This window comes from Gopherus flavomarginatus, chromosome 5 (assembly GCF_025201925.1).
Source record: "Gopherus flavomarginatus isolate rGopFla2 chromosome 5, rGopFla2.mat.asm, whole genome shotgun sequence".
Lineage (NCBI taxonomy): Eukaryota > Metazoa > Chordata > Testudines > Testudinidae > Gopherus > Gopherus flavomarginatus.
Genome location: NC_066621.1, coordinates 117,545,988 through 117,565,787, shown reverse-complemented (window position 1 = coordinate 117,565,787; position 19,800 = coordinate 117,545,988). Strand labels below are relative to the sequence as shown.

General features: G+C 50.1%; 1 protein-coding gene across 5 annotated transcripts in view; it reads right to left on the bottom strand.

Annotated features, from left to right (window-relative positions):
* The window catches only part of FLVCR2 (FLVCR heme transporter 2), a 64,905-nt gene that overhangs the window by 22,966 nt on the left and 22,139 nt on the right, over nt 1–19,800 (bottom strand). For all 5 annotated transcript variants that reach the window (XR_007774703.1, XR_007774704.1, XR_007774705.1 and 2 more), the window contains exons 2-3: nt 12,900–13,041; nt 8,490–8,630 (exon numbers count right to left, since the gene is read on the bottom strand). Coding sequence is in view for 2 of the 5 variants with exons in the window: in XM_050955708.1 (XP_050811665.1) it covers nt 8,490–8,630; nt 12,900–13,041 (283 nt within the window). In the remaining 3 variants the exon portion in view is untranslated. The remainder of the gene's footprint in view (nt 1–8,489; nt 8,631–12,899; nt 13,042–19,800) is intronic.

Genomic DNA, 19,800 nt, shown 5'->3' with positions numbered 1-19,800 from the left:
TTTTACAACGGGGCTGGGGAGTCTGCAGAACAGCTGGCTGCCTTGGCCATGTCAGCTAGCAGAGAAGCTACAAATGGAGGGAAGGCAAGGGGCTGCTGGGCTGGCCAAATTGAGCTCTCTCTCAGCTCAGTGGGTGGGCTGAACCCTGCAGTCTCAGAGTTGCTCCTTATCTGAGTGCGGGGAGGTCACACACATTTTTAGAGCTGATAGGGGGCCCAGTGGGTCCAGGCCCCAGCACCTCCTCCCTCTAGTGCAATCACTCTTCTCTACCCAGTGGGTGGCGCAGCTCACAAATGAGCTCTCCTGACCTCCACGTCCTGCCCTAGCATGACAGCTGCAGAATGACTGGCCTGGGCTATGTTGGGGTCAGTAAGCTGCTCACAGCCTGACTCATTCTTGACTGACCTCATTTACCACCTACTCCACCAGGCCAAGAGAGAACTCTACTCACCCAGATTAGTGCTGGGTTGGCAGCGCCTCCCTTGAGGAGCTCAGATCCAATTAACATTGCAATACCAAGGCCAGTGACCTAGTGTGAGCTGGAAGAGATGTCCCAGCTGGAGGCTTCCTCACAATGGGGAACTGGCTCGCTCCCCCCAGCAATAGCCAGCAGGAAGTGGCTCTTCTGGCCAAGAAGTCCTAGTAACTGAGTAGGAGCTAAGCAGCTTGCTGAGCAGAAACAGCACCTTCTCAAGTTACTATGGGCTCGTGTAGTTGGAAAACAAAATGATCAGTCACACACAAAGATCACTGAAGTCTTAAAGAGATGGTAATGCCAGTATAACCCTACCCCCGTGTGGACACTTTATTCCACTACAAGGGTTGCTTTGCTTTAGCTTAAACCCCTTCCCAAGGGACACAAGCTACACCAAAAAAGCCACCCTTACACCAGAATAAAAGTGTCCACACAGGGGGTCATAGCAGTATTACTCTACTGATATAAATTCTCACCATAAGTGATGCTGAAAAAGCTTTCCCATGTGGACAAGACCCATAAAGGTCAATTCAAGCCTCTTCTCAGAAAGTCATTCACATTTGCAGCTGGTTTCTCTTTAAGGCTTCAGTGATCACTGTGATGGTGGGTGGGGATCATAGGTTCCACCAGTCACAGCCCACACATCCCTGTGCTCAGGATAAACAAAGTTTAAGGTCTCTGTGTTGAGACATCTGCAATCCTTAAAGCCCAGTAAAATGCAAAATTCCCACATCCCCGTCCTTTCTCTCTCTTTCTCTCAAAGCCTGAGTGAACACAGCAGGAAGCACTCCAGGGTACAGTAGAAAGGAGCAGTATAGTAGTCCGAGCACAGGATGCGCAGACAGGCTAATCCCAGCTCTGACACTGACTCCACCTCTGCAACCTGCAGCAAGTCACTTCCGCTCTCCGTGCTTCAGTTTCCCCCAATAGCAGAATGGCAACACCTCACCACACACATCAACGTTTATGAAGCTCTTTAACAGTGAAAAGCCTTGAGTGGTGCAGCAGCAGCAGCTGGAGTGGAGTTCACACCTCCCTCATGTCCAGCCTCTACCAACACATTGAACTAGGCCATGGTGATGAGTGTGATACAGGGATCTAGCTAGAGTAGAATATATCCATCAGACAGACATGCATGGCCCCAAGGGAGACTGAGCCAGATTGAATGTCACAAACTCCTGAGAGGTGCAGCAGCAAAGGAGGGGACCAGCATCTTATCAGTTCCTGACATGCTCTCTGAACAGGAAACACCCATCCCATTCACTCCAAAAGCCACCTAGTACAATAGTGAGTTCCAGGTGGTCAGTGACCTCCAGAGAGATAAGATAGGAGGGACACCAGGGAAAACTCTTCAATGGGAGCTGGCAGCAGGAACACACACCCCAGTGTTGAACCTTAATCTTCACAAGATTTGGCCCTGGCAGGAATGCACAGAGGAACCTGGTGAGGCTGTTGGCCCACTTCACCCCCCCACTCTGGAACACAGAGTTTACTAAAGAACACTTCACTGGTAGGGAAGAAGGAGCACGAAAGGTCAGCACATGTCCTCTACCTACTGTTGTTTCAGCTCTAAGCTGCATGTCAAACAATGTATGTTCACCTATGGAATATCTACACACATGAGCGATGCATTTATACCAACCTATACCCTGGGGTAGACAGCAGGGCTGCCCGGGGGGGGGCAAGAGGGGCAATTTGCCACAGGCCCTGGGCTCCGCAGGGGCCCCCACAAGAGATTTTCGGGGCCCCTGGAGCGGGGTCCTTCACTCGCTTGGGGGCCTCAGAAAACTCTTGCCGGGCCGGGCCCCGGAGCTTCTTCCGCTCCCGGTCTTCGCTGGCGGGGGAGTCCTTCCGCTCCGGGGCAGAAGGACCCCCGCCATCGCATTACCATCGAAGCAGGACCTGCCGCCGAAGTGCAACCCGGTCTTCGGCAGTAATTCGGCGGCAGGGGGCCCTTCCATTCAGGGACCCGCCGCCGAAGTGCCCTGAAGACCCGCAGCGGGGACCCCCCGCCACCGAATTACCGCCGAAGAGCGGGCTGCACTTCAGCGGCGGGTCCCGCTTTGGCGGTAATTCGCCGGCAGGGGGCCCCTGCCGCGGGTCTTCAGGGCACTTCAGCGGCGGGTCCCAGAACAGAAGGGCCCCTCACCGCCAAACAGGGCTGGCTCTAGACATTTCGCAGCGCGGGGGGCCCCCTGCCGCTTGCCGGTCCCATGGCTTCGGTGGACCTCCCGCAGGCGTGTCTGCGGATGCTCCACCGGAGCCGCGGGACCAGCGGACCCTCCGCAGGCATGCCTGCGGGAGGTCCACTGGAGCCGCCTGCCACTGATGCCCCAGGCCCCCGGAATCCTCTGGGCAGCCCTGGTAGACAGCACTATCTTAACAGGAGGGCTTCACCTATCAACATAGCTACCACCTCTCAGGGAGGTGGAGTACTCTCTGATCAGTGTAGGTAGCGTCTTCACTAAGTGCTAGAGTGGCGCAGCTGCACCCGTGCACTGCTGCAGCACTGTAAGTGCAGACAAGCCCTCAGACCTGCACAAAGCACTTCATTGCTTTCGGGCCCTCTAAGTCTCAGTTACTTTATCTTTGTTGTTAGGGAACTGAAAGTCAAGGGTGAGTCAGGCAGAGCCAAGTGAGCAGGGGAGGGAAAAAAACAAACAAACAAACAAACAAACCAAAAAAACCACCACCACAAGCCAGGAGGAAGAGAAGTTGAAGCGTCGAAGCCACTAAACAGCCTTTTCAGATCCCCCAGTGACTCTAAAGGGAGGAATTATCCCAGGAGGATCAGATTCTAAAGAAACTCTTCACACTGAGAGGCCCTTCTCAGCACTAGTACTGGGTCACTAATTAGTAACTAATCCCTTCCCCTTCTTCACACTTACACCCACACAGTTTGATGAGCACATTAAGAACAGACCTTCAGCCAGCATCTGTATCTGATTTTCTCAGAGGGCATCAGACACAGAACAATCCTGGGACTGTCTCCAGCTCCTCGCTATGAAGCTAGGGGGCAGCTGGATGGGAGAGGGGAAGAGAAGGTGCAGTAGGGGACTAAGTGATCTGGGAAACCTAATGGCACGGCAGGAGTAACCTGGGAGATCTGAGGGTCACTTACAGAAAGCTCTACTGCACCCCTCTGGGAGAAAGGACTAAATGACTTAATAGGCCTTTTGCAGCTCCAAAGCGAACATCACACTGTCCCCAGGCCTTGTTAATCACTCAGGGCTTGGCTACACTGGAAAGTTGGAGCGCTGGTGGTGGGTTTACAGCACTGCAACTTAGTAACTATCCACACCTGCAAGGCACATCCAGCGCTGCAACTCCCTGGCTACAGCGCTGGCTGTACACCTGGTCTGCTTGGGGTATAATGATTGCAGCGTTGGTGCTGCAGTGCTGCTCAAGTGTGGCCACCAAAAGCACTGTTATTGGCTTCCAGGGTATTAGGAGGTATCCCAGAATACCTGTTCAGCCACTCTGCTCATCAGTTCGCACTCTACTGCCCTGGCCTCAGGTGACCCACCCTTTAAATGCCCCAGGAATTTTAAAAATCCCCTTCCTGTTTGCTCAGCCAGGTGTGGAGTGCAATCAATCAGTGACCATGCCTCCACACCCCAAACGAGCCCCAGCATGGAGCAATGGCAAGTTGATGGACCTCATCAGTGTTTTTGGTGAGGAAGCTGTGCAGTCACAGCTGTGCTCCGTAGGAATTATGATACCTATGGGCAGATATAAAAGGCCATGCTAGAAAGGGGCCATGACCGGGACGCGGTGCAGTGCAGGGTTAAAGTAAAGGAGCTGTGGAGTGCCTATTGCAAAGCCCGCGAGGGAAACTGCCGCTCAGGTGCTGCCCCCACGACCTGCCGTTTTTACAAGGAGCTGGACGCGATACTTGGGGGTGACCCCACTGCCAATCCGAGGACCACGATGGACAGTTCAGAGCAGGAAGGAAACCAAGAGTGAGGGTACTGGGGTGGGGGGAGACACCCCGGAGTCCCAGGAGGCATGCAGCCAGGAGCTCTTCTCAAGCCAGGAGGAAGCTAGCCAGTCGCAGCAGCTGGAACTTGTTGGTGAAGAAGAAGCAGAGGAGCGGGTTCCCGGTAAGCAGCTTTTATTTTCATGATGGAAATGTTTCGGGGGGGTAGGGCTGCATGCATGCCTAGATGTGGAATAGCCCATTGATGTGGTCTATCACGCCGCGGTAATCAGCCTCTGTAATCTCTTCAAAAGTTTCTGCCAGAGCGTGTGCAATGCGCTTGCGCAAGTTTATAGGGAGAGCCACTGTGGTTCTTGTCTCAGTCAGGCTAACGCATCCGTGCCACTGTGCCGCGAGGGGTAGGGGGACCATTGCTGCACACAGGCAAGCAGCATAGGGGCCAGGGCGGAATCTGCATTGCTGTAGAAGACCCTCCCTTGCTTCCCAGGTAACCCGCAGCAGTGAGATATCTTCCAGGATTAACTCCTGTGGAAAATGTAGGGATAGTGTTCAGTGCAGGTCCCCCCCCCCCCCGCAGCTCTCTGCTTTCCCCAATGCACAGAAACCCCAGTGCAGCCCTGAACCAATCAGTTCCCCTTCCCAGGTGAGCCGCGGCAGCGAGATGGCTTCCAGGATTTATTAACTCCTGCACTCATTCCCCCTTACTCTCCATGTCTTCGCTGCTGTGACCTCTCTGTGCTGTGTTTGGTATGTGGAAAGTATGCTACAGTGAGACTCTGATTATACACAATGCTGCCTCTCTATTAAATGTTTCAATTTTTGTCTTTTTTCTAATGACAGTGTCCTTGACTAGTACTACTAATCGACTGGCCCTATCAGAGACTGCTAAAAAGCTACAAAACCTGAGGAGAAAGCCAAGAAAAAGCAAAGAAGATTTGGTGAAAGCAGTTATGAATCAGTGTGCCAGAGAGAGTAAGAGGCTGCAGGACTGGAGAGAAAAAATGCAGCAGTGGAGGGAAAGAGAAAGCAGGAGAAAGGAATTGGCTGAGAAGAGAAGCACGAAGCAGCTGATAAGCCTCCTGGCTTGCCAAACGGACTGTATGCAGTCACTCGTAGCCATGCAGGCAGAGCACTACTGTGCTGCCCCCACCCCCATCCCAAAGCTCTCTCCCTTGTGCCCCAATGTCAGCTCAAAACCCCCTTCTCCAGCATCCAGGTTCTTACCACCACCAGCTGCCCCCAACACCGGTACGTTCACCTACCAGCCCTGAGAACTACAACCCTTACCCTCTGCACTCAACCCCCATCACCATGCAGCATTTTCATCCTGAAGTGCAGCACTCATTGCACAGCACTCCAGGCAGGACATATTCAAACCTCTGACTGTACAGTTCACCACCCTACCCCCCTGCCCTTTTACTTACTTCTTTTCAATAAATGATTTCTTGGCTTTTAAAACAGTTTTTATTATTGCAGAAAGTGAAAGATACCGTACCCCAAGGAAAAAACAGACACTGCAAATCATTGTAACCACTGCACTTTACTCCCATGCAAGGCACCAAACATTACTGTTGGCTTTCAGCCTCAAATTCCTCCCTCAAGGCATCCCTAATCCTTGTAGCCCTGTGCTGGGCCTCTCTAGTAGCCCTGCTCTCTGGCTGTGCAAATTCAGCATCCAGGCGTTGAACCTCGGAGGTCCATTCCTAACTGAATGTTTCACCCTTCCCTTCACAAATATTATGGAGGGTACAGCACGCGGATATAACCGCAGGGATGCTGCTTTCCCCCAAGTCTAGCTTCCCATAAAGAGATCTCCAGCGGCCCTTTAAACGGCCAAAAGCACACTCCACAGTCATTCGGCACCGGCTCAGCCTGTAGTTGAACTGGTTCTTGCTCCTGTCAAGCTTCCCTGTATACGGTTTCATGAGCCATGGCATTAACGGGTAAGCGGGGTCTCCAAGGATCACAGTGGGCATTTTGACGTCCCCTACTGTGATCTTGCGGTCTGGGAAAAAAGTCCCGGCCTGCAGCTTCCTGAACAGGCCACTGTTCCGAAAGATGCGTGCATCATGCACCTTTCCAGGCCAGCCTGTGTAAATGTCAATGAAACACCCACGGTGATCCACAGGAGCCTGGAGAACCATAGAGAAATACCCCTTACGATTAATGTACTAGGATGCCAGGTGGGGTGGTGCCAGAATAGGAATATGCATCCCATCTATCACCCCTCCACAGTTAGGGAAACCCATTTCTGCAAAGCCATCCAGAATGTCCTGCACGTTCCCCAGAGTCACGGTTCTTCTTAGCAGGATGCAATTAATGGCCCTGCAAACTTGCATCAACATGATTCCAACGGTTGACTTTCGCACTTCAAACTGGTTCCCAACCCATCGGTAGCTGTCTGGAGTTGCCAGCTTCCAGATTGCAATAGCCACCCGCTTCTCCACTGGCAGGGCAGCTCTCAATCTAATGTCCTTGCGCCGCAGGGTAGGGGTGAGCTCCTCATACAGTCCCATGAAAGTAGCTTTTCTCATCCAAAAGTTCTGCAGCCACTGCTCGTCATCCCAGACTTCCATGACTATGTGATCCCACCACTCAGTGCTTGTTTCCCGAGCCCAAAAGCGGCGTTCCACAGTGCTGAGCATTTCCATTACTGGCACAAGCAATTTAGTGTCACACGTGTCAGGCGACTCGATATTATCGTCGGACTCCTCACTGTCACTTTGGAGCTGAAGGAATAGCTCGACTGCCAAACGTGATGTGCTGGCGACACTCATCAGCGAAGTCCTCAGCAGTTCGGGCTCCATTTCCCACAGAAATCGCGCTGCACAGAGACTCACAATGGCACCAAACTGCTGGGATGTGGAGCGATTCACCACGGGGCATTGGGACAGGAAGCGGAATGACCCCCACCCTTCCGTCCCCTTCCCACAACCCACGGCGCCAAAATGGGACAAGGTGCTCTGTGGGATAGCTGCCCACAATGCACCACTCCCAACAGCACTGCAAATGCTGCAAATGCGGCCACACTGCAGCGCTGGTAGCTGTCAGTGTGGCCACACTGCAGCGCTGTCCCTACACAGCTGTACGAAGACAGCTGTAACTCCCAGCACTGTACAGCTGTAAGTGTAGCCATAGCGTCAGATGTTCCATTAGCCACTTGTGTTGGCAGAACAACCTGTGAGGGGGTTGGAGATCCCAGACTGCTTCAGACCCCCAGACCTCAAGCTTTCCCTATGTACTGTATATCCCATTCTTACCTTCTCCTGAGGGGCTTCTCCAGCAAGGAGATTTCTGTTGCCAGGCACTGAGAACAGAGCCAGCCTATGCCAGAAACCATTTCACACCTAGAACCAAGTGTGACACATTCACACACAGAACAACTTCCTAGAGTTCCATGCAGCTGGCTAGAATACATCCTACTGGGGTACAGAGGCCGCTGTTCAGGGCTTGGGTGGGTCTCTTAAGGCGCCGAGCACAGCCAATAAACCATAGCAAAGTCATCTTCCCCTTCTTACCAGGGGAATTGCTTCATCACATTACAAAATTACAGTGTCGAAAGCAGAATCTGCACCTCACTCCCCTACCATCCCCATGCAAACAAATCAAGGGGCCCATTTCTGAGAGTGCTGCAGAGGAAGAAGTGAGCAGCTGACTTAGACTTAGCAGGACAGTCACAAGCAGAGGGGACCTTAACAAACTCCCTCCCTCTGGCTTCTTGGGGGTGGGGGTTTGCTGGAGAACACAGGCTATGTCCATACCCAATCTAGTCCCTCCACAATCCCTCCCCCTATCTGATTCCACAGGGACTGTTGGAGGCCACACACTTGCCATTGGCTGTGTAAGTTTAGCAACTCTTTGCCCATATTATAAGTGAGCAGGTTATTCCAGATAATGACTTGCTCCCAGAGCTGCCTGGGAGAATCACTGTGAGCAAGGAAGATCTATCTCCTGCTAGCAGCCCAGGCCAGATACTGGTCAGCACTGCCAAGGGAGGACCCATCCTGGCACACACAGTAGCAGGAAGATCTCCGCCTTCACCCGTCACTTAGCAGAGCCGAGACTGGATCTTACCATAAGCAACTATCAACAGGACGAAATTGGTATTGCGGAGCAGCCTGCAGATGGAATGCACGTAGGAATACTCCTCAGGTGGTTTCAACTGGATCAAGGCCTGGGCCCGGCTTGGGGGAAACAGGGGCTTCTCCCGGAACACTGGAAACAAACAGAATGGACCTGTCAGTTACAAGGCCTCAGGGAGTATAGGCCCAGAGAGCTGGAGGGGATGTTGTGGGGTGAGGCAGGGAAACCACAGTTTATAAAAAACACAGTCCTCCCTGGTGCTCTAGCCTTCCCATGAGCCTCCCTAGGGACACAAAGGGAAGGAGTGCCTCTAAAATAAAGCAAAAACAATGAGGAATCCTTGAGGTGCCACAAGGACTCCTCATTGTTTTTGCTGATACAGACTAACACAGCTACCACTCTGAAATCTAAGATAAAGGAAACTCCAGCACCACCAGCCCCTACTATCAGAGGAAGCAGCTGTGAAAGTCATTGCCTGTCAGTTGAAATTTTATAGCTGTTCAGTGCTCAGCAGTAGGGTTGCCAACGGTCTAATCGCATAAATTCAAACACTCTTGCCCCGCCTCAAAGCCCCACCCCTACCCTGCCCCTTCTCTGAGGCCCTGCCCCCCACTCACTCCATTCCCCATCCCTCCGTCACTTGTTCTCCCCCACCCTCACTCACTTTCACCCAGCTGGGGCAGGCGGTTGGAGTGCGGGAAGGGGTGAGGATTCTGGGAGGGAATTTGGGTGCAGGAGGGGGCTCAGGGCTGGGGTGGGAGGATGTGGTACAGGACGAGTTTGGGGTGCAGGAGAGGGCTCAGGACTAGGACAGCAGGTTGAGGTGCATGATGGGATTCAGGATTCAGGAGGGAGTTTGGGTATGGGAGGGGGCTCAGGGATGGGCAGGTGTTTGGGGTGTGGGCTCCAGCCGGGCAGCGTTTACCTTGGGTGGCTCCCAGAAGTGACCAGCATGTCCGGCTCCTAGGCTCAGGGGCAGCCAGGCAGCTCTGCGTGCTGCCCCTCCTTGCAGTCACCACCCCTGCAGCTCCCATTGGCCATAGTTCCCAGCCAATAGGAGCTGCAGAGCCAGCGCTCAGGGTGGAGGCAGCATGCAGAGACCCCCTGGCATCCTCTGTGTCCTGGAGCCAGAAGGACGTCCCAGTCACTTCCAGGAGCCATGTGGAGTCAGGGCAGGTAGGGAGCCTGCCTTAGCCCCACTGCACCACCAACCTGACTTTTAGGATCCTGTTAAAATCTCCTGGACTGGTTTCAGTAGCCACTGGGAGATCAATTCTGGGAGACTCCAAGCCAATCCAGGAGGCTTGGCAACCCTACTCAGCAGTGGTGCCAGCCACAGAGGGCTAACAGGCCTATTAACATCCCTGTCTACACAAGGCAATAAGCTGCCAACTTCAAACTATGCAGTTGGGGGTGACAGAGCAAGAGGGGTGTTGGAAAAGAAAAACATAGCCGGCCCAGTGCCCTAAGGTGGAAGCTGTGCTGTGCCAGATTCCACTCCAGGCCCGGTGCCTTAGGGAATAGTGTTCTGCTCTGCTAGGTCAGAGACCTGGTTTTCATTCCAGGACCCAGGCTCGTCTGGCCAACCTCCCTAAAGGTGACTATTTCTATTAGTGGAGCGCCTAGCAACCCCAACCAAGGAAAGGGTCCCTCTGTGCTAGGTGCTGTATAGACATAGAACAAAGATAACAGTCCCCGCCCCAGAGAGTTCACAATCTGCATGTCAGACAGGGCACGACAGGTGGATGAAAGATGAATGGAATGGAGGGGGAGCGATGAGGTTACAATAAAACAGAACTCAACAGGTCTCAGATTAGTACTCTGCTTTGCCAGGCTAGAGACCTGGCTTCCATTCACTTCCCTGGATGGCTTTGTGGCTGGAGAGGGGTCTCTCACCTCTAATCTAATGGTTTATCAGGCTTCATTACACCACTCTCTATCCTTAATCCCTTCTCCCTCCCACCCATCACTGGCTTCTCCCCTGCCAGGGGGGCACAGTGTGTTCCTGGACCATGGCATTGCCCTCTGTTCTCCCCTGAGGGGGGAGCAGCTCCAGGGCATCTCCAGCTCTCCAGGGACTGATCCCAGCACCCTGCCTGCTGGTGCAATTTCTAGGCTGGCTCTCACAGGTTCTGTTCATTCCAGGGGTTTCAGACAGGCTGACACAGGCTGCAGGGGATAACTTGATTCCATTTAGATTTTTGCACTGTGCTCATCACCTACGTACCTTCCAGTAGCACATTATGTAACATGACTAACGTCTGTCACATGCTGCTTCTTCTCTTATCCTTTCCCCACAGGAAGAAGCATGTGCAACAGAGTGTTTTGTTTTAGTAGGACTTTAGGGCTTGTTTGTTGTTTTATAAAATATACATGTTGCTCTGTATATATATTAGAGACCTACGCCTTGCACTCAGAGCGGAAGGCGGGGGAAGTTTGTGATAGTCTGGTGGACTGCTAACAGTCTTCAAATATGTTAAGGGCTGTTATAAAGATGAAGGTGGCCAGTTGTTCTTCCTTATCCACTGAGGACAGCAGGACAACAAGCAAATCAGAAGCAAGGTAGATTTAGGTTAGATATTAGGAAAAAAAGCTTTCCAACTATAAGGGTAGTTAACTTCTGGAACAGGCTTCCAAGGGAGGTTGTGGAATCCCCCTCATTGGAGGTTTTTTAAAACAGGTTCATTGGACAAATGCCCATTAGGCATGGCCTAAGTATACTCAATCCTGCCTCAAAGCGGCAGAATGGATGATATGACCTCTCAAGGTTCCTTCCAGCCCTACAATTCTATGATTCTATGGTCCTTAGTTCTTGGACGAGTTCATTCCACAGTCTCAGACCAGCCCCCCAATAAAGTTCTGTCTCCTGCCCAGATAAGAAGACTTCTATTATAGAGAGAGTTACATTGTACCAGAGGAGCAGAGCTGTCAACCATAGTCTTCGTCTCAGAACTTTGTGTGATCTTTTTAGATATGCTAGACCCAGGCCATGCAACACCTCCAAGATAAGGACCAAGATCTTGATTAATCTGAAATTCCATGGGAGAGTAGAGGACAGGTTTGCTCATGTTCGCTTGTCCTGCTGAGGAGACATGCTGCAGTGTTCTGTACTAGTTGGAGTTTCCTAGGTGCTGAAGACTTCATTCCCAGGTATATTGCATTGCTGTAGTCCACCTAAGAAGTAAAGGTGTGAATAACTGAGGCCAGGTCATCATCTATCAGCATTACTTGCAGGTCCTATGTGACAGCTAAGTGTTTCAGCGAGGAATCTAAGAACATTCCTAAACTTTTGAACAAACTGACCAATTGTGGGTGTGTGCCTTCAAAGGAGACTGCACCATGGCTGCAAACTCTTCAAAGTGCTTTGCTCTGCCCACTGGCATCACCTCTGCCCTTCTCAGGTTCAGCTTTAACCAGCTGTTTTCCATCCATGGGCTGATCTTGTCCAAACATTGGGACATTTTGGTGCTAGTGGTGTGATCACATGTGGTGAAGGACAGGTAGAGCTGTTGGTATTCTGCATACAGCTGGTACTTGAGTCCACGTCATCTGGCTATTTCTCCCAGTGGTTGTATGTAGATGTTAAAAAGGACCAGAGAGAGAATTAATCCTTGTGGGACTCCAATTAGGAGGATGTCTAGTGGTGGAGGTGCGGTTTCCCAACACTGCTTGTTGGGTGCATCCTTCCAGGAAGGACTCAAACCATTTTAAACATATTACTTGGACTCCTGCCACCTCTCTCAGATGATACAGCAATATCTCATGGTCAATAGAGTCAAATGCTGCAGGGATTCAAGAGGATGAGAATGGAGTTCTGCCCTCTGTCCACTGATAGCAGATTATCCATCATTGTCACTAAAGGAGTTTCAGTTTCATGTCCTTGCCTGAGTCCAAATTGTGCTAGGTCTAGAAAGTTAGTTTCAATTAGATGAGCTTGTAGTTGGCCTGGAGCTAGTTCCTCTATGAGTGAGGAGTGGGAGGTTTCTTGGCTAGAACCGATGTTCTCTTTCACTAACCAGGATGGGCATGGGTCAGATTCCAAAGTCTTGGGTCGAGATTCCTTTAGGGTATCCAAAAAATCTTGATGTGCCAATGTACTGAACTTTGAGAATGGAGATTGGCTGTTGGTTGATGAGTACAGAAGGAACAGACCCATGCTATTTAAGAAGACTTCCAGAATGCGCATCAGTCTCACTCCTCTTCAGGGGATGGGAAGCTATGGGCTTTACCATTAACAGAAGAAGTAACCCTGTATGTGAACAGAAGCAGGTGCTATGCTGGGGCACTGCCCCAAATTACCTCAAGTGGGCTGCCCCATGCCCTCCCTGATACAGAGACCCATAAACATAATCTGGTCCTCTCAGCATCATCCCTCCCACACATTTACATTTGCCTCCTTACCAATGATGACGAGGATGAAAAGCATAGTTGCCACGGCTGCAGTGATGAAGAACATGATGCTAATGTGATAGGCCAGCTGTTCGGTGTCCTCCAAGTTGGGAACCAGAACGGGAGGAAGAACAAAACCAATTGCAATTCCAAGCTGAGCAGAGAGATCAGGAGAGAGAGAGAATTAGATGGCGAGTGAGGGAGATCTCCTCCCCAATCCCCAGTCTAGGATCACCATCAAGGGACTCAGCTCCAAGATGCGACCTGTGTTCGCATGGTCAGAGGCTGGCCAGGGCCAGTCCAAGTTTGTCTTCAAACCAAAAATCCCCTGCTCAGTCTTCCAACAATCAAAATAAAATAGAAACTAACTACTATTTGAGCAGAATCCACAACAAATAACCAGTGTGAAAGTGTATCCTACTGGCTTCACAGCTGTAGCAGTGACCCTAACCAACCCCACCTGCCTTGCTAACTCTGTCAACTTCTCCACTGGCTCTCATCAGTCTAGAAGTTTAAGCCCAAGAGGAAAGTGAACAACAAAAGCCACACAAAGGGTTTGCAATCCTTAAGACCAGTAACATCCTAAATGCAAAGATGTATTTGCTGAGGCTCAGCACCTGTTCCCATTCTGAGATGTCCTACTTTGAAAGCTGTAAGTAGAGGCTTCTGCTTCTTTGGCCTAGCTACACTCAGTGTCCAACAAGCACAGCACCTGTGACCATGGAGTCACTTTATTGGTGGCATTGACATCACTATGAAAATGATTTCCTGCCCCATGGCATACACTGGTTCATAAGTTGCCAATTTGCCAGTCTCAGAGGGAGAGGGTGGCATTTTCTTTTTCACCTTGTGACAATTTGGGGAAACTGACGATGCACGATTTACAAATTCTGTTTCAGCTAATGAATTCTCTGTATGCTTAAATTCTTCAGGTTACCTGTACTGTGTTCTTGCTTCATACTCCAAGTGCAAAGGAGACAAGAGTGGCACTTGCATGGCTGGATGAGTTGAGTAGAAAGAATCTGACATCTGAACAGGTCTATACAGGCAATACAATAAATACGCTAAATGTGGCCAAATCAAAAATTTGATTCTGCCCAGCCAGGCTGGTAACTAAGCAGCAAATCACCTGGTAGGAGACTGTTCACCGGGGGTTTGGGGGGAGGGGTGCAGGTACATAGACTGGGAGCTGCTCTTGGACTCCCCACCTAGAGTAGGGTCCAGGACTCCCTATAGCGGCTTGGACTCCCTGGGCAGTTCTTACCACTGCCCAGCTCCGGCTTCTGGCCTGGCCAGGGGGCAGAGTCTCTGGGGGAAGAGGCGGAGCAGGGGATCCAGCGCTCCTGCATGTGTCTCGGTTTTGCTTTTTGAAAAGATGGTAACTCCAGGCAAGATCCCATTTCCATGAAGGGGTAACAGATAGGCTGTGTCCAGGAAGTGTGCCAGAGAGGCCAAGGAAAGAGACAGTGCTGGAGCCTACTTAGACCAAGGGAGGCTTAAAAGCGCATGGGCCCAGTGTGTTGGGATTCAAACACAGCAGCCTGGTAGGTCCAGAAAGGGGAGCTTGACTAGGGCTGTGACACCTCCCATAGCACCCACTTCTGGAAAGGGCTGAAACGCTCTTACCCTTACAGCAGATCAGGCTTACAGCAGTAGAACAAGTAGTCACAAGTATGTGGGACTAATAGTGACATCAACCTAAAATACCCTCCTCAAAGAACAGAGAGAAATCCACTGTTTTGATCCAAACGCCTGAGCCCTTGTCTAATGAAAGGGGGAGTTAAAATGCACTCAGCATGTTTGTGGCTGCCTACAAAAGCTGCTCTTTTGTCCACATTTCATTGTGTGAGCTATGTTGCAACCAAGGCTCAGCTCTGAACAAGAATATTTACCCACTCCTCCAGCTGTGTGTGCTAATGCTCTTCATTCACCCCGCCCCACATCATCACAAAGGAGTGCCTGGGGACAGCTCAACTCTTGCCAGTTCCCAGAGACAGGTTATTTACCCACACTCCCCTATATGGGGTAGAACCGGCTTCTCACTTCAGTGTTGCACTAAGTTTCTCCATTATCTCATTTTCAAGCTAAAAAAATGTGTCCAGGCAGTGACCGGCTCGACCAAGCAGACACAAGGCTTTCTAAGAGCTGCAGAGCAGCACCTTAAGCAATTCTCACACTTGCCTGACACATTTCCACATCTCTTCTGAAGCCTAAAGTATTTGAATGTGACTTAGCAGCATCAAATTAACCAGAATGGTAGAAGCAATGAAAAATGCACCTCCTTCTTCCTACCCAACCCCAGTTATTCATGCTTCACTGTGACCAACAGAGCATCCACAAACACATCTTCACAGTGGGAGAGGAAGTAGGAGCGATGAAAAATATGGAAACGAGGGGGCATTCAAGCTAGGGCAACTTCCCTGTTATACAGAGATGCATTTATCATCATCATTAAACAGTCCCTTGTCCCAGTGCAGGGAACCTTATGAAGTGTTGACTTTCCCCCACCCCGATCACAGAAAGCTCATCACAACAAACCTATTAGTCTTGCTGCAAAAGTTTTAGCTTCCACTGTAACAACAGTGGGCATTTCTATAGACCTCAGTATCTTCACTGTCCTCCATTAAGGGGGGTCAGCTAGTATCACTATCCCCATTTTACAAACAAGCAATGAAGGAGATGCACAGAGAGGGAAGGGAAAGGGACTTGTCCAAGATCACACAACTGTCCACTCTGCCTTCCAACAAATAAAACTCCCCAATAATTCATGCTAATCAGACTTTAAAGGTTCACCATCAAGGTTTCACACTCCTTTAATGATTATCAGTGTGTTTGGGGATATGTTTTCTTTAAATAGTGTGTCGGCAGCATCAAGGTTTCCAAATAAATGTCTGATCTGCCAACGAGGTCTCTGCCCTTGTCATAAACAGATAGTAGGAGTTAATAGAACAGAAGCACTTTATATCTCTTTTGCCTGTAAAGGGTTAACAAAATCAGAGAGCCTGGCTGTCACCTGACCAGAGGACCAATCAGGGGACAGGATACTTTCAAATCTTGAGGGAGGGATGTTTTTGTGTGTGCTGTTAATTTTTGGTTGTTGTTCACTCTGGGGGCTCAGAGGGACCAGACGTGCAACCAGGTTTCTCTCCAATCTCTCTGATACAGGCTCTTATAAGTTCAGAATAGTGAGTACTAGGTAGATAAAGCGAGTTAGGCTTACTTTTGTTTTATTTGCAAATGTGTATTTGGCTGGAAGGAGTTCAAATTTGTATTTTGCTGAAAGGATTTTAATTTGTACTTGTATACTTAGGCTGGGAGGGTATTTCCAGTGTCTATAGCTGAAAGACCCTGTACCTATTCCATTTTAAATTTACAAAGATAATTTTTACTGTTTTTCTCTCTTTAATTAAAAGTTTCTTGTTTAAGAACCTGATTTTTTTTTATTCTGGTGTGAGACCCCAGGGGACTGGGTCTGGATTCACCAGGGAATTGGTGGGGAGAAAGGAGGGAAGGGGGAGAGAAAGGCTAATTTCTCTCTGTGTTAGGATTACTGTCTCTCTCAGGGAGAGTCTGGGAGGGGGAGAGAGAAGGAGGGGGGAAGGTGCATTTTCCTCTCTGTTTAAGATTCAAGGAGTTTGAATCACAGTGATCTCCCAGGGTAACCCAGGGAGGGGAAGCCTGGGAGAGGCAACGGTGGGGGAAAGGGTTTACTTTCCTTGCGGTAAGATCCAGAGGGTCTGGGTCTTGGGGGTACCAGAGTGTACCAGGCACTGGAATTCCTGGTTGGTGGCAGCGCTACAGGTTCTAAGCTGGTAATTAAGCTTAGAGGAATTCATGCTGGTACCCCATCTTTTGGACGCTAAGGTTCAGAGTGGGGAATTATACCATGACAGCCCTTTATACACCAAACCACGTATCTGCACTCTTCCTCCTCCATGCAGCAATGAAGAGACCTGGGTCAGGGAAGAATGCTCTGTCCTTCAGACATTATCTCACTTCAGTGCTGGAGCCAGAAACATTTAACTTACAAATTATTAACCCTCACAATCTCTGACCAAGCTCCTCATGTGTCAGGCACTGCCCTGGAATTTATCCTTATTAGGGGGCACTGCGGTAAACCAGGGTCAGGACTCCCAACAGGCATCACTTTGGGGTTCACCTTTACTTCAGAGATGCCAACCAAGGTAAACCAGTGGGAATGACTAATAAAAAGGGACCAACCCTGCCATTCTGTTGCATTAGGCAGGATTAAAACAATACACACACAAGGGGCACAAATGTCATGTTTCAGAGCACAACTCAACCACTAAAGAGAGTTAGGAGGAAACTTCTATGAGTAAGTTGTGTCCATCAATGGGGTTTCTTGAACCTGAAGCATCTGGTATTACCACTGTCAGAGACAGGACACTGCGCTAGATGGACCCCTGGTCCTATCTGGTGTGGCAATTCCTACCTTTCCACATTTAGTAAAAAACAAACCACTGTGACACTAAGCACAACCTACATGGTACTATAATAATCATTGTACAAAATATGCTTTGCGAGGTATCATTTGAAACCTGATAACTCACTGATCATTAATATTCTTGCATCATGTATGTATGCAATGGCTATTAAGAGTTATTAATACATGCTGGAATTATAACAAAAGTGTGTATTTACCTCAGTTCACATATAAGCAGTAAACAGACCCATCAAGCTAACAAGGTGTGGAAGCAAACCTCACACTAACAAGTGGGGGAGAAGACAGCATGGCGTCTACTCAGCAGGAGAGAGAAGCCTGGTCTGGGTTTTACTTGTCAGAAGAATCCATTCAAAGGTTTACAGGTCTAGAAATACACGGTGCTGAACCTTAAGTGATAAGCAACTGAATTAACTGATTAGTTGAATAAAAGACATTACCTCACTCACCTTGTCTCTTGAAGCAAAGATATTGAACTTTGGGAGATATAAGCAACGACAGAAAGCCATTTTAGGCATCCATCACTAGACTGACACAAGGGGCCAGAGTTCTTGCAAGCCAAAAAAGATGCGGTCCTTTAAGCAAGTGGTAGTTGAAGTCTCTGGAACTGAATACAGGTGAGAAGCATGTAATCAGAGAAGCAAAGATCTTTCATCTAAGACAAAGTAAGCCAGCACCTTTACTTTTGTAGAAGTCATGACTGAGAGAAAGTCAGCCATGGCTGACTAAGAATGATGACTGGTGCAGAATTCCCCCAAGAGTAATTTATTAAGCCAACAAGAGGTCCATGGAATCCAATCCATCCCCAGAGAAGAATGGGAGATCTAGTGACCCCTCCAGCAGTTGCAGTGACAGGGCTGAGAGAAAATGGGAAGGACAGGACCTGGTTTGAAAAGATGGGCAGCTCCCATGCCTGTGTTTTTAAGTGTGTCAGTTCCTGGTTCTCCTGGGAGCCATGTAGTCACCTGTTGATGTGTCTATGCTGGCAGTCCCTCCTGTCTGGCTGGAAATGTTTTAGCTTTAAAAAATGACACTTGTACCTTTTCACATGAGTTTATTTGAAACAAAGGAAAACCTGGAGTTTTTGGAAGCAGCCAGTAATTGGTGTTTAACTGCCAGCTGAGGCATGAGGACTTTTGGGTCTGTATGTGGGTCTACAGCCCACCACAGAGGCTGAGCTATAACTAAGTGTAACCCTTCTATGTAACCCTTCTGCCCCTCTAGTTGGCAGCAACAAGGGCCGGGTTCAGTATCCAGGGGTTCCGTTTCAGTAACACAATGCATAACCGGCTCGAGCCCCCACCCAGTGACCTGGGACACTCACATACCACACCCCCCTGGGCGCCTCTAGGAGGCAATACTTCCCCTCTCGCAAGCACGGAGTCTGAGTGTAGCAAAATCTTTTTTAATAAAGGAAGGAATCAATGCGGCATCCCACTGGAGAAACACCACAAACAGGGTTATAACACAAACCATAAACAAAAACCCACCTCCAAGTACGTTTGGCACTGTCCTTTTTCCGCTTAGGGTTTTAAGTCCAATCACCTCAAAGTCCAACAACCCAAAAGTCTCTGGTCAATGCCACCCCAGAGTTCGAGAGTCTATCTGTAGAGGTCCCTCCCCCCAGCCTGGGTAGAAAGGGGCACCTTACGTGGTCCAGGGCCAACTGCCCTGCCTCTCCGTGGGTTCTGCTTCCACCTTCTCCACGAACTGCTCCGCTTCACCAGCCGCTCCACTCTGCTCCTCCAGCCGTCCTCAGGAACTGCTCCGCTCCACCAGCTGCTCTGCTCCATGAGCTGCTCTGCAAAACTGCTCGGCTCCGCTCACTCTGTGGGCCGCTCCACCTGTCCCACAGCTACTCCGCTCTGCCAGCCGCTCTGCTGCCACCAGCTGTCCCGTGATCCGCTCCAGCCGTCCCCACAACTGCTCCACTCCGCCAGCTGCTCTGTTCCACAGCATATCTTCAGGCTCCCCCCCTAGCTAGCACAATGCTCAGTGCTCTCAGCTCAGTCATTTCAGCTTTTTTTGTGATTTCAACTCTTAGTGATCTCAGCTCTTAGTGGGGGAGCCCCAGTGCGAGTGCACCATTAGCCCCAAGTGAGTTCAGCTCAGCAACCTGTATTTAGATTCTTGAGGGAATAAAAAAATCAACTCTGACATTCCACAGTGGAGAGAGGAGGGGGTGCAACTGGTGCTTCTGGCTCCACAAGGAGCCTGCACCACCAGGCACAGATACCTGTCCCCAACCTCTCTACTTCACTGGGTTTTGGAACCCATGACCCTTGTCTAGCAAGTACCACCCAACTGAGGGTGAGTCATTTGTCACCAAGCAGTCCCACCGCTCAGCAATCTGGGATAGGGTAGGCGTGTCTATGCAAATAAACTCTCTGACATTCTTTCCACCAGATGTCAGGGTAGAGCTTATCCTGACTCTGCTTACATCCTTCCCTC